We start from the raw sequence: 17,659 nt of genomic DNA on the forward strand, positions 1-17,659 counted from the left end.
CCCCCCCCCCCCCCCCCCCGCTTGTGTGCGGCACTCAGCGTGCACACGAGTGGGGAAACTGTTAACAATGTAAACAGCCAGTGTTGGCTGTTTACATTGAAGCGATCAATCACTTGTAGTAGCTGCGGGTGTGCGGCCCCTCTATCCTGCTGTCATCGCCGCCACCTATCGGTCCCGAGATCTGCTGTGCTTGGTGCGGCTGGAACCGTCACAGTGATTTTGTTATGGGAGATCAGTAAACAATCTCCTTTTCCTCTCCTCTCTGGTACCCAAATGCAGGAAGTGATCACTTCCTGCATTCAATGTCACTCTCCAGTTACAGATGCCAGTGAGAAGCTGCTGAAGCAGATCTCTGCTTCATCAGCTTCTCTGGGGGTCCCTAGGTGACATTAGGGGTCTTGAAGACCCCTGATGTCTCCATAAAGAGGACCTGTTATTTAAATTGGCTATCACATAGGGGGGCTTCTTAGCCCCCCTGTGTGATAGCAATAAAGTTAAGTCTAAAAAAAAAAGTTTACAAAAAATGAAAGTATAAAAAAATAAAGAAGGTTAAAAAAAGTCACAAATAAAAAAAAGTAAAATAACACTTTTTTTTTTAAAGTCACCCGTCCCCCACATGTGTCGGGTGCACCTATGTGCGAAAACGACGATTGCGCCCATTACCCCGCACATGTTACACATCGCCGCAAACGACGGAGTGAGAGAATAATTTAAGGGAAATCAATCACTGATAACACTAAACTGATAAGCGGTAAAGGTTTTTAAAGCGTCACCTATGGTCAATTTTGGGTGTGGTCGTTTTCTGCAATTCCGCGTGCACGCACAATTTTAAGGCTTGACATGTTTGGTGTCTATTTACCCGACATGACCCCGTCTTTTGTATTTTATCACAAAATTGGGGTGATAATCAATGTTTGATAACATTTTATAGGGAAACCGTTTTTTTTCAAATTTTAGGGTACTTTTTTTTGTTATATAGTAAAAAATAAAAACCCCAGTGATGATTAAATACCACCAAAAGAAAGCTCTATCTTTCGCCAAAAAATGGTACAAACTAAATGTCAAAATAAGTACTGCAGTGCTGAACACTGAAAAATGGCCTGGCCAGGAAGGTGGTTTAACACCCTGGTCTTCATGTGGTTAATGTCCGTAGTCTAGGCACAGGTACTCTTTAAAAAGCATACTCTCTAATTCCCTTTACTTATCATGATGTGCTGGTTCAAGAAGGCCATAGCACATTATAGCCTGTTTGAAAAAGACCTAATTCTGCCTTAACATAAGGCTCTCTTTGCTGTCAATATTGACTGCTATAGCATACCATGTTGAAGCAAAGCAGTGCCTGGACTGGATTTTTTAGAGAAATCTTGTTCTCATGCCAGCCTCAAGCATTTTAAAATCATGTTCCACTCCTACAACTTTGTTCTGGACCTTGTGAAGCAACCATTTCTTCTCTGTCATCTAATCCTGAACACTTCTTAAAATCTTTCAATTCACAGCGTAGCCCTGCGTTTCATGCCTTGACTACTGACCTCACTGTCTAATACCTTGACTGCTGTTTCAAGGATTACATTGATACAAGGAGACAGACAGTTGGATGGCAATTAATTTGCCATCCAACTTGCATTCGGCAACTGATTACCAGTGCCACCCTCTCTGCTTTTAAACCAGGAACAGAGGATGAAGCCTTGTCTCATCTCTTCTTCTCATCCTTCCAGACTTTCCCCATGATCTTGTTCTGTTACAATTTGTTCATTTGCTGTCAGCAGTTGCTTACTTCCCAATTAGCTGTCTTGTATCTTTTCATTTAATTTCAACTATGTCTCAATAAGACCCATTATTAAAACAGCCTTCTAGTCCATTAGATCTACCTTGTTGGATTGATAGGAAATTGAGGTGCCACGTCCCTCATAGAATCATATAGACAGCTAATTTTAAATAGGATTTTTCAGATGCCAAGTGTATCATTAGACTTACAAGATTAACATTTATATATATATTTGACATCTAAATAATCCCATTTAAAATAAATTGTCTATATGATCCTTACAGTCCAGCTAAGACCTACCCTACTCTTTCCTACATGTATCTAATTCCTCCTGATCCTTTTTCTATTTCAAAACATGTATTGGTTTTGAGGGGCACGATACAAATATGCACATAACATGGGAATAAACAAATTACAGAGGACAGTGAAATTTAAGAAAAACATGTTCTCTTGGAGTTAGATTAACAGCCACATTGGGCATATATAATTGGTAATTGGTGAGGTGTTTTAGATAGTGTAGGAAATATGGTATGAAAGTGGGATTTTGAAGTTATTAGGTTGGTGAAGTAACTCCAAGTCATATGATAAAGTGTCCATACTTTTACATTGTAGGGAAAGTCAAGAGGTTAGATGGGGAATGGGAAAAAACAGACAGGTTGGGAAATACCTAATGTGAGGATGGGGGTGGGGTAGAGGAGAAGGATGGATACCTGGATTGGTAGGAGGGTTAAGTGGTCAAAACCCCCAGTGGGCACAGTGATCACAGTCATAGTTCGGAGAAGGAGGCTGCGAATGTTCAGAAAGTTCTAATTATTATAAGTGAGGATACAGGAGAATATTTCAACAAGCCATATAATCACAGTTTGCTTGATTTATTTTAACTTTGTTCCCACTCCTTGCATTCTTCTGAAGGTGTTCTATGGGGCCCACACTGAATTGCTGGGCAAGTGGCCTCTACACAGACCTCTACACATAACGTTTGATGCTGTTTACAAGTATATTGATATTTACAGGGTTATTCACAAAGCAGCCGAAGGCAGCCGAGTTCATAACCGAGCCGAAATGAACAGAGCCGAACGATGATCGGCTATTCACTCAGTACAGCTGATTTCAGCCGTACATCAGCTGAAATCAGCCATGCATCAGCCCTGTCCGGTTGCCTTCGGTCAGCTAAAGTGCAGAGGGACTTCGACTCAGCTGATCCAACATCTGGATCAGCTGAGCTGAATCTTCTGCAGCTTACTCGCTGCCATTCGCCCCTATTCTCATAGGGCATTTGGCTCAGCTATTCTGCTCGGTACCTCCGAGGTACCAAGCAGAATAGACAATCAGTGAAAAAAGTGAAAACAAATATTTAAAAAAGGTAAACAAATAGTAAAATGACAAAATAAATAAAGATATTTTTAAAAAGAAAAAAAACAGTTGGGTGGAGCTAGCAGTTACAGCTAGCTCCGCCCATCTGTTTCCTATTGGTCGGCACTTGCTAGAGTCTTCTAGCAAGTGCCGACCAATGAATAATGGCATTCCGCAGGCCATGTACCCCCCGCTTCGTCTGTCACCTCAGCTCAGTCAAGCCGAAGCATATGCGATCGGCTTGGCTGAGCCGCTCGGCCACCTTCGGCCGTTGTACTGGCTATTGTGAATGAGCACGTACAGCAGCCCTTTGGTTCGACTGAACCGAAGGGCTCTGGTGGCTGAAGAGAGCCGAAGGATCAGCCAAAGCTATGGCTGGATCCTTTGGCTCTTTAGTGAATAACCCCCTTAATTTCTAAAAGCACAAAAATATCAGTTGTACATGAGTACATTCTCATGCCCTGACCCACCGTTTAAAACTCAACCAACCTGTCCAGCAAAAGTATCAGTTTCAGAGTTGGGACAAACCATATAATGATTGCGGAGGTGTTTATAAAGGACAGCTTTCAGTCACATGGCTTAAACCTTTTTCCTAAAGAAAACTGCTGCTATAACTGCCTAAAACCTGTGAGCTGGAGTTCGGCTTGTATTTGTTTATCTTTTACTTAAATATAATTTAAAGCTACATGTCCATCTACGATTATCCTGTCCACAGGGTGATAATGCTGCTTTGCAGAATGAACAGTGTTGTCACCCTGCTAAAGGAAGTGGGAAAATGAAAAATCTACTGGCAGGATTAATAGTAATAAAACAATGTTATGGTGTGTGTGTGTGTGTGGGGGGGGGGGGGGGGGGGGGGAAAAAAAAAAAGGGGGGGTAAGAAAACCAATGTTAATGCTGGCAACAGACTGAGTAGCTTATGTAATTTTTCCCATAGCTTCACTTTTACCTAATTGGTAAACCTTACCCTCATTGTCAACTTATTATCTCCAAACCTAGTCCTTATCTTTAACCACAGGAAAATATTGGCCAGAATTCTACAGCTTTTATACTTTAATATAGACATTTTGTTTGCACATAAAGAAATATTACATTTACACCAATTCAGATGTATGCTGCAATGTGTCAGAGACAAGTCGTTTCATGCCAATATACATTACATTATATGCATAGTAAAAAAAATGTATTGGATGGGGTAGGGAAGGATTAAATTCCCCAGAGATGAAACAACTGTCCCCACAGAAATATTTCTTCTCACTGTTAGTTTGAATGACCACTGTAAAATTTTGGATTTCCCATCGCTATCTGAATGGTCAACAGGCCAAAATGAAAGGTTAAATCTACTCACGGGTGACACAAATAGCAGAGGGGTCTAACCCTTCCTTTCTCTACCTAGAACAAAAATATAGTTCTGGCTATGCATACATTTAAATAAACTGGTACTGCTCTTCATTGCTTACACCAGATGCTGATCATCTGTTTACCGACAAAAACAAGAATGATCCTATACAGGGTCTTGTGTCTTGTAATTCTGAAATCCCTATTCAGTAAATACCTGGGATTTCAGCACTAGAAAAAGAAATAAAGTAATGCTCTGTGTATATTTTTTGTAAGGTACATGCTCTCATTCTTCATTCAACTTATTATTATTTTTTTCTTAATAAAGAATGTGATGAACACAGACGTCTCTCTACTGTGGCAATAAAGCTTTTAATGTAATTCCTTTGATACCCACCATGCAGAGCTCTGTTGGTTTCCTTGTGTTGCAGATATCAATGAGTGCTTACTACTGGGTAGCTGTTCCCACCACTGCACAAACTTGAAAGGCTCCTACAGATGCTCCTGTGACAGAAACTTCTTAGAACGGGGCCACAGCTGCATTGTGAAAGGTAAACTAAAAATTGTTTTTAAAGAGAATGTAAACTATATGGCATTTTTTTAGCAAAGACTGGTGATCAAGGGCTTGGCTGCTCAGCCCATCCATAGTTTTCCAATTATAATTATTTTTTTTGGAGAGATTCATCTTGAATTGTACTAATTTAGTAAAGGAGTTAGAAAGGTGCAGTAACATATATCAACCAATCAGAGCAGGATCTATTGATCTGGTTGCCATGGGCTGTTGCACCGCTGTGTTTAAAAATTCAGTTTTAGATGTCTGTAGACATGCAAAAGAAGCCAATTCACAGTTATTTTTATTTTTATTTTGGTGATACCTGAGCTGCCTGTATCACTTTTACACCCAATAATCAGTTTCTCATAATAAAAAAAAGTACCTTACCGTTAGATACTGGAGGCCATAAAGTTGGCTATGGACATTGCAGGATGGTTGGACATCTAGGGGATATCCAGTTAAAGATGTGTTTCTATCAAATTTCAGCAGTGCCGGGACACGTTTCTTTGGCACTCAAGGGAAAGATGCCAATTTGTGCCCTATCTTCCTTCCTCCCTCCCTCTGTGAGACCAATGAAGCATGCACATGTTTATGTACAGTGGCCAGGGTACAGAAATGGCAGTCACAGCCCACTGACTCTAGGGTTACCACCTTTTGGCCCAAGGACAACTGAACCCAATAGGTGATGTCCCGAGCAATACAGAGCCAGGAGAGTCCCAGATGTGCCCTCCTTCCAGAGTTCAAAACCGGAGCCTTTCCTGCCTATGCCTTGTTTTGGCTCAGAGTTTTTGGCATAAACATGAACACTTAAGCTGTTGAGTGGGTAGAAAAAAGACATGTTTCAGAAATGTGTGAAATTGGAGAAATATGTCTAAAATTAGATATTTTTCTTTTTTTTACTTTATCTATGGTAAACTAAATTGAAGATATGTGAAAATAATTACCCAAGGCAGCTTTATAAATGTAAAACTAAAAGTGTGACAATGTCAACTGCGTTGTTCTACAGTTAGACCCCTAATTTTTTTTAAAGTTAGAAGACAAACCTTTGAGTAGTACTAGCTTAATTATTTATTCACAGCAAATTTGTTTAAATGGGAACACTTGCTCAATCAAGTATTTAGAGAAAACAGGATTGCATTATTTTTGCTTACAAATATACACTGCCGGTCCAAAAAAGTCACCACCTGGATTTAGTTGAGCAAATAGGTCAGAGCCTTCCATTGGATAATAGGTCTAGGTTCAGCAACATTATGTGCCCAAGAATGAGGTCAGCTGCCGACCTGAATATACGGATCAGGTTTTTCCATTAATGGATTCAGGGAGCATGAGACATCATTGTCGCACATGGATTGGCCACCACAGAATCCAGACCTTAACCCCATTGAGAATATTTGGGATGTGCTGGAGAAGACTTTACACAGTGCTCCGACTCTCCCATCATCACTACAAGATCTTGGTGAAAAATAAATGCAACTCTGGATGGAAATAAATGTTGTGACATTGCATAAGCTTATTGAAACGATGCCATGGGAAATGTGTGCTGCCATCAAAGCTAAAGGCAGTCCAATTAAATATTAGAGTGTGTGACATTCCCCTTTCTTTGTTCATGTCTATTACTTTGTTGTGCACATCCTGTATACTTTTTCTTTTGACTTCCTGTGACCTTGTGCACACTCCAGTAGCAGTTGAAATTTTCTATAGTGACTAAGGCGGAATGTACCAGCATGTGCACTGGCACAGCTGCTTCTCAGCAAGAACGCTGTAGTTGAAATGTAAAAATGTCATCATCCTAAATAAGGAAGTTCCTCTGGCAATATCTTCCTGGTAGGATCACCAAGAGTAATTTTGAAAGATAGAAAAGGATTTTTCTTTTTGATATTACCTGAAGATGTAATCTTAGGTATTAATATGTCTATAACCAAAACATTTTTATTTTTTTCGGATGGAGTTATAGGTCCCCTGTCAGGTTGTCATTGTAGTTTGTTTCCCCACTTAGAAGATATATTTTCATGATCTGTCTTAGCAACCATTGTTACAGAGACAGCAAGTCAAGGGAAATCACAATTTTACAGGTGTCACCAGAACAGGTAAAGAAGGCCAATTTTCTAATGGGGACACCAATTGCAGAGACATCCTTTTGCTTCCTGTTGCATTTTTTTTAACCCTTCCCTACTCTATCCAAATACAAAGGTTTTGCCTTTACATACACTTTAAGTGTTTGGGTTTAGATTCACTTGAATATTGTGAATTGTTTTCCTCTCACATTTTCCTTTGCACTTTCAAACTTTCAGGATCCTTCTTGATCTTATGAAAACTGAACTTGGTGACTTTTATAATTCCAGACTCAGAAGAACAAATTCTCTACGTGGCCAATGACACTGAGGTCCTGGCTTTCAGATATCCATTTGGCTACAATGTGGAATACCAGCAAATATCCCGCATTGCGCACAATTCTAAGATTACTGGGATGGACACCTACCTCCAGGGCAACATGATCATTTGGAGTACTCAGTTCAACCCCGGAGGAATCTTCTACAACACCTTCCATGGCAGGGCAGGCAAAGAAACCAAGAGTGGATTGATTGTGAGTTCTGAAATCCACTTAGAATGCTGCATCATGTATTTGACACCCTGAAGTTTTTTTTTTTTTTTTTAAGACCAGTGTCAATGAGCTTTGGACTTGTAATAGTGGCATCGGTTTGACATTAGTTAGAGACGTTTCTGAAATCATTTAGAATTAATTGACAGGTGCATTTTACCTTTAATTGACCTTCTTCTGACCTGCATTAAACCTGCTTCAAGTGGTCCAAATTTTATGGGGTTGCAAAACCCATTGTCACAGGCCCTAAATTTGTTGTTTAGAGCATACTTTAACCCATTTTGGGAATTGAAATACCAACACTGCCAATTAGCAAGATGAGTTAGGTAATTAGGTAGTTAGTCAACTTTCAGTTTCTAGCATCTCAGTAAAGGTCACCCTGGACGCAGGGCCAGATTTACTCTCTCTGCTGCCCCAAGGCCAGGTTCCTCAATGCACTCCCTAGCCGCTAACCCCCCCCCCCCATGAAGAATGGCAGACCTGCAGGCCGCATACAATGTCACAGAGATCACTTGTCAAAAACAAGTTGTGGCTTCCCCATTGTACATTTAGCTCTGCTTGCCCAAAGCAGGGCTAAATGTAGAAAACTACTTCCCCTCCCGGGCATTGGGAGATAGGAATTCCACACCCCTGCTGCCCCTCTACTCCCTGCTGCTCCAAGGCCGGGCCTTGGTTGGCCTTGTGGCAAATCCGACCCTGCCTGGATGTGTGGAGGTGTGACTAGTTAGCCAGGCCAAGAGGAGAAAATGGACAGTGGCCTCCAGAACACCTCTCATAAGAAAACATGGTGGCCTTTGAATGTGGACTGCCTGAAAATGCTAGCTGCCTGGTTTCTGTTTTTTTTTAAATCACTGACCCTGAAAAAGCAAGCAACAGGCTGTCAGAATTCTACATCTGAACACATCTGCCAGATCAAAGACTGAAAATGTAGTGAATCCACAAGATGAGCACAAGATTAGCACAGCAATGGCCATTTATCAAAGGAGGTCAGCAGTGACAATCTAATTATTTCTTTTTTTTACAGTTTTCCTACATACACCAGAGCAGATGATGGAGAGCACTGCAGACTGTAGCAATGCAACAAGGAATCTTTTGTAGGGCAAATTACCTATGCCTTAATAGGCAAGGGACAGCACATTTCTAGCATGGTTAGGTTACAAAGCTTACACTCCCAATTGACTGCACAGCTGTAAGTCTGACTCGACAGAGGGTGTGTTGGACCACCTCAGCAGAGCCATTTCTCTTACAGAGAGAGCAGCTTAACTGCAGACTGCCAGTGGAAATAAACTGTGTTAGTGGCAGTGTAGCACCCTTATGCTAATATGAAAGTTAACAGACATATAACCTCGCAAAAAAATGGGTTTGCACTTGATGGCAATTTCAGATCGGAAATTACATTTCTTTCATTATTCGGATTTTGAATCTGCCCGAATTTTTGTTTTGGAATGATCCAAAATAGGAAGTCACATGACTGTGCCTGTAATGCAACCCCTAACAGCCAAAAAAAAGGCTTATTTTCAAGAGAACAGTCACATGTCTGATTTAGGTTCACTTTGAACAAAATTCAGACAGATCCAAATTTTCGTGAAAGGAACATTCTGATTCATTTGCATTCGGACGCGCTAGAATTCAGAAATTCGGATGCATCCCAATGTCAGAATTTAGGGAAATTTCTATGAATATCTATTCAGAAAGAAACAAAATTTACATGGCTAGAAGCTAAAGCATTGAAAACATGCTATTTTGCTGCACCCTGAAATACCGGGTGTGATTTTGTTTAAATCTGGCGTCAGTTGGGTTTTAAAGAGTGTCATATGCCAAAACCTTTCTTTTTCTAGTTTTGGATAGAGCGACGGGGTGGTTTTAACCCCTGACAGGATCTTATAACTGTTGTGACCATGTAAGGGAGACCCAGACTCTCTCTTTGTCCTGGTGGCAGATGGACTGAAAATGTCCCTTACTTTGGAAAGATTTCCTCTTACTTCCTGTCAAGATAGAATATGAAGAAAAATCTCACTAAAGTAACACAAAAACCTCACCGTTTTTTAACCATTTTTCTACTATATCTGAACTGGAAAAGAAACATTTGGCGTTATATACACTTTTAAACAATTATTAAATATATGTTACTATGGTTTGTTTATCTACAATGATTTCAGTTACATAAAGGTATCAAATCTTTGTGAAACTTTACCAAGAAAAATAAAGAACTAAAAAGTAGATTATCTTCTCACATGCAATTAAACTGTCTCCTGACATTGTCTGTCTTCTAGTGTCCTGAGTTCAAAAGACCCCGCGATATAGCTGTGGACTGGGTGACAGGGAATATCTACTGGACGGATCACTCACGAATGCACTGGTTCAGCTATTTGACCACTCATTGGACAAGTTTACGTTACTCAATAAATGTTGGGCAAATCAATGGACCCAACTGCACACGTCTCCTTACCAACATCGCAGGAGAACCCTATGCAATCACTGTAAATCCTAAAAAAGGGTATGTTGCTTTATGTAATGTTAAATGTTGTATCATGCGTTTTCCAATATCACTATCATAATGGGGATTTTAGATAAATTGGGAATACCCTGATGGAGATCCCTCCTTGTAGTGCTGTAACAAGTTTCTAATGTCTCAAAGCACCCTGTAATAAGAAAAATGGCACCTTTGTCTTACCAGTTACAGAGCTCAGCAGACTAAGGGCCATGTTCAATGACCACTGTGCCACCAGCAGTAGAATGGTGACACTTTTACTTGTCCAAATGGAATAGTTACCTCAATGTCTTGTTATTTCGACTAGCGAGGGAGTGACATCATACCAAAAGGTACGTGGTCTGTTAGTGTTCGATGTTCTCATGAGTTGTCGCCAGCCACAGGATTTCTCATGTGACATGGACCCAAACTACAACCACTGAAACACAGTAGACATCAAGGAAACCCATTCCCAAGATCCCATTTTAAAAGTTTAAATGTAAACTGAATATCTCATGTGGGGCCCTTCAACACACAGCTTCTTGTATTTTATCAGAATCTGATATGAAAATGTTCAGATTTCATATGTAGCTCTATCCTTCTTAGAAATATGTTGGTTTACTTTAGAATCTAGTAGTGTTTTTTTACTGGAATCACTTCCTCTTATTTCCTGTCTCAATAACCACACTGGGAGCTAGGTTAGAATAGGAAAACACCAATAAAACCTGACAATTTCCAACCTTTCCTTACTGCATCCAAAACTAAAAAGGTTTTGGCTTTCATGGTAAATGATTATCTTCAATATATAAAGTATATTTGCCAATTATACTGCTTTATTTCACTATATCAGCTGAGGAATGGGGCTGAGATAAACTCTACTCTAATTAGGGTCACAGAAGCATAGCAGAGCCATCCTTACTATGTAGCTTTTAGTCAAATGACAAAAATGGGACCATAAAAGCCAGTGGTCACCCCTAAGATATGCCAAAAAACAAGCACTTAGCAAAGGGCTAGTCACTGTTATTGCTTTGCCTGCTCCCTGCAGCTGATGTTTCCCCATTACTGATTTACCATGCCTTGTTCCGCAATGTATCTCTATTTGGAAGTGACAATTTAAGTAGAGGAGCAGGATTTTGCTTTCCTATGCCAGATCTGCCCATGATATGACTGGTGATCTGGTGGCTGGTAGGAGAATATTCAAAAAGCAACAGGAGAGGTTCAGAAAGCACAGATCCACATAATGAATAAGGCAAAGCACAGACCCACAGAATGGATAAAACAAACCACATATTTACATACTTCATAAAGCAGAAGCAGGGAGATGCATGAATTGCAGGTCCTCAGTATGTACTGTATAGAGTGTTAACATTTTCTATAGCACTGAGCGCAATAAAGGCATATAAGGCATATAAAGGCATATAAGACTGCTACACATTGCTACACTTGGATTAAGAACAGAAAACAGAATTCGGTTACTTTGGACAGTATATATATTCTTTCAGAGATCAGTTCATACCATATTATGCATTCTGTCATTTATTTACTATGGGTTGGCACTTGATGGCAACCACTATGGTGCTATAAAACTATCCCACAACAGCTAGAAGCAGTTATTGGTCTGATTATACTGAATTAATCTCTGGTATACTGGATTCTACATGTTTTGCTATTTTTATAAATGATTGCCTGCATTTTATTTTTTGTTTCTCTTTGGCCAATGTCAGGATGATGTACTGGACAGTAATTGGGGATCGCTCACATATTGAAGAGGCATCAATGGATGGCACTTTGAGAAGGATATTGGTGCAAAAAAACTTGCAGAGGCCAACAGGTATATCATTTATCTGTAAATGTCAGCATTTAATCCATCTGAAGCTAAACTCCAGGAAGACACACATTAATGCAGCTCTGTATTCATTAAGACATAATTTAATTTTTTTCTTATGCTATCAGTGTAAGTACTTGACTTTGACTGGGTATCAGCATCTTTCAGACCCTTAACAGCAGAACTCCAACTGGAAGTAGCAGAAGCAGCATAAAGAGACAATTAATTGTACTGCAGTGCAAAGAGAATACTGATAGGAGGAGAGAGAACAGAGAGATGTGCTCATCAGTTTTCTGCTTCTCCTTTTCACTGTCCTTTCACTCTTACAGACTGGGGGAGGAACAAGAGCTGTCTGTCTGGATTACAGCTTATACTGTGGATCACAGCTTTCCAGTGGAAGGAAGCATAGACCATAACTGGAGTTATTCACCTACATCCTTTATATTTCTCTTGTGAAAGTAGTTTTGTACTTTGTGAAAAACATACAATGTGACATTGATTAGATAAAGCTAAAGAGTATGGGAATATAAGTCAAGGGCATTGTGCAGGTAACAAAGAAGGATTCTTTAGAGCCATCAGAGCAGCAGAGCTTCAATGTGAGCATATGGTACAGGACAAGAGAGCATTAAAGACCAGCTGGGTGTGGGATTAGAGGAAGTGTCTCCGTTGAGAGTCAGAATGAACACACAGGTGAAAAAGAGCAAAATTGGGGAGGGCTTTTTGAAAACAAATTGCTTGATTTACAAGTGTTAATTAAAATATAGAACAGCAAAGTGAAGTGCACCTGTTTTCACTTCAAACATCCCATCATGTGCAGGAGAATTCAAAAACAACACTGCTACTCAATGACTGAAGTGTACATAGTTACGTTTCACTTAATTGCTGCTCACCCTGATTCACACTTAAATTAGTCCCAAAGGCTAAGATGGTGGTAAAGTAAGCATGGACCACCTTGTGAAATTAACCATAAACCTCCAGCACTCCTGTACTTGCTAAAAATGTTCTTAGAGCCCATTCACACCAGGGCAGTTGCAGATCAGCGCAGTCACCGCACTGATTTTGCAAGGTAGGTTTTGGGAGTTTTCAATTGTGTTTCAATTGTGTTTCAGCACTGAATCGCAATTAAAAACGCCAGAACTGTGCTAATCAGCGCAGTTCCATTGAAACCTGAATGGAAACCGCACTGATCAGCGCGGCAAAAATAGTGCAGGGAGAGGTTTGGGCGGCGTTTCGGATCGCGTGCACGCATGAACGATCCCCATAGCAATATATGGGATCGTTCATGTTGGCAAATCCGTGCGGCTGAACCGCCCTGGTGTGTAAGTGGCCTTTACCGATGCAGCCATTACATCTAAGGTTTGGTGAGTTGCAATTTATTACATTTTCCTCTTGGGTTTAGATATCCTTTCATGTAATGGTAAGAAATAACTAATTATTCTCCCTGGCACATACCTTAAAGGAGAACTTGGCTAAGTTTTGTTTCTATGGACCTATGTGTTGGGGTCAGCTTAGACGAGGTTTTGTAAAGAAAAAGGTTTTCTGTTGAAGTGGCCCCCAAGTTTATAAGTCGTAAGGCAATATTCACTTTTTATTGTGATCAAATTTGTTTATAATACATCTAATACATTAATAAATAATAAGTAAATAAATATACAACATGCATAAAATGAAGGTAATCACAGTACCCTATTTAAGCAACTGAAACACTGGAAATGTGTTATATAATTGTCCCAGTGACTTACAAAATAACTTTATTGTTCAAGATCTAGTGCCTAGAGCTCCATTAAACTCCACTATCAAACATTTTTGAGGCCCATTACAAAATGTTACCTATTCGAAGTAACCATCCCACTGTAAATGTTCCGAGCAATTGGCCTTTTAGGTCCCTTTCAGATGGGCAGTCTGATCATGCCCGCCTGTCAATTTGTCAGGTCGGTCTGATTCAAAGCCCAATGTTAGTCTGTGGGCAGCCGGATCTAAATGGACGTGTATCCATTTACATCCGATTACCCTCAACTCTGGTCAGGTCCCAAAAAATGCAAAATATTTCCATTTTGGCTGACCTGATCGTGATGGATCGGGGTAATCTGATGTAAACTGATTCATGTCCGCTTACATCCCACTACCCATAGACCAAACATGGGTTAGCTCAATTCTTTCCTCTATCGCAAAAAGAAGAAAGAAAAAAAAACAAACGGACGGTAATGGATGTCTAAATGGTGACATCCATTCCATATTGCTCTGATCAGCAGGGGATCCATACACAAATCCCTTGCTAATCAGAACTAAGAGGCGCCTGTGGGAAAGATGCTGTCAATTTTATCAACATTACTTTCTCCCTGAGGCTTGATAAGAATATAGTTGTTCCAAACGTCGGGTTTATACATCTCCCTAAACAGTTCCCTTATCCATTGTGGATTTGGACACTTTTCACCACGTTTTCACACGTGTTGTACCATATTGTTCATTGTTCAGCATTACTTGACTGTTAATTAACAGCTCTTATTGCTGAAATAGAATGTTTGCAGGATAAATAACTATCATTGTGGTCATGAAATAACAAAAAGGTCCTAATTCTATCTGAAACAATAGGACTGTCCTATTGGTAACTTGATGCAAAGGTGTGGGTGGGGCACAGACACAACATGTTTCATGTTAACCACCAATGATCTTAAAGTAAGGCTAGTTTGCTTATCATCAACCTTTCCGCCTTTAGAAACTGACTTCAGAAAGTTGGAATGAGTTCATGTTCAGAGATATAAACAGCCTATAGAGACTATGCAGGAGTTTCTGTCTTGACTCTTGCTCAGAGTATTGCCTTGAGGCTCCATGCATGGCTAGTGTAATGATACGGATAGTCTGAACCTGAACCCAGCACCTGGAATTTCTGAAAATACCTGACTGCTCTGCATGTTGCCATTGTAAGAGATTCAACAGATGTGATACAAAAAAAAAAAAACAATCTCTCCAAGAGGTTGTCTGAACTTTGGACTTAGTAAATGAAAATATTTCTTCATGGCTTGTAATGGCTGTTGAGGTTTGGACTCCTGCGGTGTAAATGAGCCCTTCGCTGACAGCACGGATAATCACATGCAGATTGAAATCAAGTGAATTTTATGGAGTTACAATTGTCTTTTCTAGCTGACATTGGTTTAAGGTTATTGGTGTCCCGTTGTGACAGCTGATGGATGTGGAGCTCCATAATCCACACACTGAAAATACTGGAGCTGTCACATTTGTCAAAGAATGAAAGACATATACTTTGGCAGAATGATTTTTAATGGGGAGTCTGTTCTCTTTTTTAAATACGTTAAGGCTTCGATTTGCATGGCTATATGGTAACAAATGATTGGCAGTGATTGGGTTTATGGAATAATCCTAAATTACTGTAAAACTGTGTAGGCATATATATGAGCGTTTTTTTGATAAATGCTTATTTAATTAGACTTTCAATCTTTGTCCATTCCATTCAACTGTATGTTTGAGTCTTTGCATTCTTTTCCTGAGTCTGGCAAAGAACTGAAATCACTTCCTGCATTGTCAACTGCTTGGCCGTATAAATTGTCTCAAGCTCCTGCAGACTCTTCCACCGAGCCCCTTTGCATAGCGAGGTATTGACTTTCATTAATCGGGAGGTGAGGAAGTATCACTTGACTACAATTGTGGGGGCATCCCCACCCTTGTACTCCACTGAAAACTAACAGGGTCATTCACAAAAGGGTGAAGAGTTTGGAGAAGGCAGGAGAAGTGAACAATCTAGGCCAAAATAGCTGATTTGGAAAGATTCTTCAATTCAGCTCACTTTCCAGTTCAGCTATGTTGTCCTAGATTGTTCACTTCTCCTGCCTTCTCCAAACTCTTCACCCTTTTGTGAATAACCCTGTAAGAGTTCCTCTGCCAAGGTGGTAGATGGGACTTTTGGTTTCTCCATTCACAGATGCTGAATATGAGTGTAACATTAAATATGGTCTGAAAAGTGGATTTATTATTTAAGGGGAACACAGACAACTGCAAGGCACTGTCATGCACACTCAGAGATTGGGACAGTGTGTGAAGCCAAACATGGTCAAAGTATCACCATAACTGTCCTCTGTGCTCCACTGAACACCTCCTGCTCCCTAGCTCCCTCATCAACTCTTTGCATGCTCACCTCCAGGACTTCTCTAGAGCATCTCCCATCCTCTGGAACTCCCTACCCCAACCTGTCCAGCTATCTCCTACTCTGTCTGCCTTTAGGCGATCTCTGCACACTCATCTCTTTAGGGAACCCTATCCCACCTCAACCTAACCACGGAACAATCACTTTCTCAAACAATGTATCCCCACACAGCTACCACCTCTTGTATTTCTCCCCCACCCTTGTAGATTGTAAACTCTCATGGGCAGGGCCCTCCTGACCATCTTGTCTTGAATTGTATTGTAACCGTAATGTCTTCCTTATATTGTAAAGCACTGTGCAAACTGTTGGAGCTATATAAGTCCTGAATAATAATAATAATAATAATGATAATAATAATTTGACAGGGTAAAAGGTGTCAGACTTCAGGTGAACTCTGACCCCAGACTCTCAAGCAGAACAATTTAAGTAAGTAAAGCTAAATAAAGGCATAAACATAATCCTTATATAGGTGAGCCTGCACAATTATAATTAGGAAACATTTTCAGATTCTTGCATAAATCTATTTGTGAAGTATTCTATTTAATGGATATAAATATTTCTCCAGTCATTGCCACCTTTTCAGTACCTAAAATCTCTCTGAATGCTGCGTCACCACACACCAGATGAATAAAAGAATCACGCTGTGTTAGAAAATTAATTAGGAGGTGGATAGGCTTAGGTGGACTTGCAGGAGAAGCTCATAGTGGCTGTCAACAGTAATGCAATGTTCACAGAGATAGAGAAAATCTGTTCCTATTATTCACTCAGACCTGACTAATTGATGCAATGAGAGAGAGGATATGACTGTCTATGTCCAGGCAAAACAAATATACATACAGTATATATTGATATATATAGTATATATTGATCCTGCCAAAGAACAGTGAGCTCATAAATTCCTGTAGTGAGCTGCCAACTATGCTGAATTGAAAGTTTTTGTCATACTTGCCTTAGTTCTCCTCTGATGGTCTACAAACCACCTCCCCTTTATGCCATGGAGATGAGGAGAGAGGGACATTTCTAGTCCAGTAGGAGAGAACTCAGACAGGGTTGAGATCACCACCAACATATACTTAGATTTCCTATGCTATAGGAAGTACCTGATACCAGCTACGGGTGAGCAGATCAATCAGCAGGGCCCAGCTACTGTATGTGTCAGGGCCAGGCCCTGAGTATGTCAAGAGTCATCAGAAGGCTTTTCTCTGCATCCAGTGGCTCCAGTGGCAGGAGAATGGAAGGAAGGAAAGTATATGCTGCCGGAGAGGTCTGCATCAAAGTAAACCTGTTCCTTTCTCTTATATTGGCGAAGCACAGGTTCACTTTAAACTGTCCACTCTCACCTGTAAATATATAAAATATATATATATAATAGACTAGACTTCCCCTTACATTCATCATCAACTCTCAAGACATAAGAGCAGCTGATTTTCGGTTCCGCATCACCTAAGTTATGATTAAAGTTTTCTGCTTTACTTTTGTAAACTTTTCCTAAAGAATATTTTCTTTTCTGAAAAAAAAATTGTGGCAGGCTGTAAGTTGATCCTCCAGAATTTATTTCAGATAAACCCATTATTAGGAAGTATGCCGGCTTTAACTT

At 40.1% G+C, this 17,659-nt stretch overlaps 1 protein-coding gene across 1 annotated transcript in view; it reads left to right on the plus strand.

Moving 5' to 3' along the window:
- Positions 1–17,659, plus strand: part of LRP1B (LDL receptor related protein 1B) — a 1,026,358-nt gene that overhangs the window by 928,808 nt on the left and 79,891 nt on the right. Inside the window, exons 77-80 of the mRNA XM_018554232.1 lie at positions 4,888–5,007; positions 7,352–7,593; positions 9,882–10,105; positions 11,803–11,909. Coding sequence (XP_018409734.1) covers positions 4,888–5,007; positions 7,352–7,593; positions 9,882–10,105; positions 11,803–11,909 — 693 coding nt within the window. The remainder of the gene's footprint in view (positions 1–4,887; positions 5,008–7,351; positions 7,594–9,881; positions 10,106–11,802; positions 11,910–17,659) is intronic.

Source organism: Nanorana parkeri, unplaced genomic scaffold (assembly GCF_000935625.1).
Source record: "Nanorana parkeri isolate BGI_ZX_2015 unplaced genomic scaffold, ASM93562v1 scaffold148, whole genome shotgun sequence".
Taxonomy (NCBI): domain Eukaryota; kingdom Metazoa; phylum Chordata; class Amphibia; order Anura; family Dicroglossidae; genus Nanorana; species Nanorana parkeri.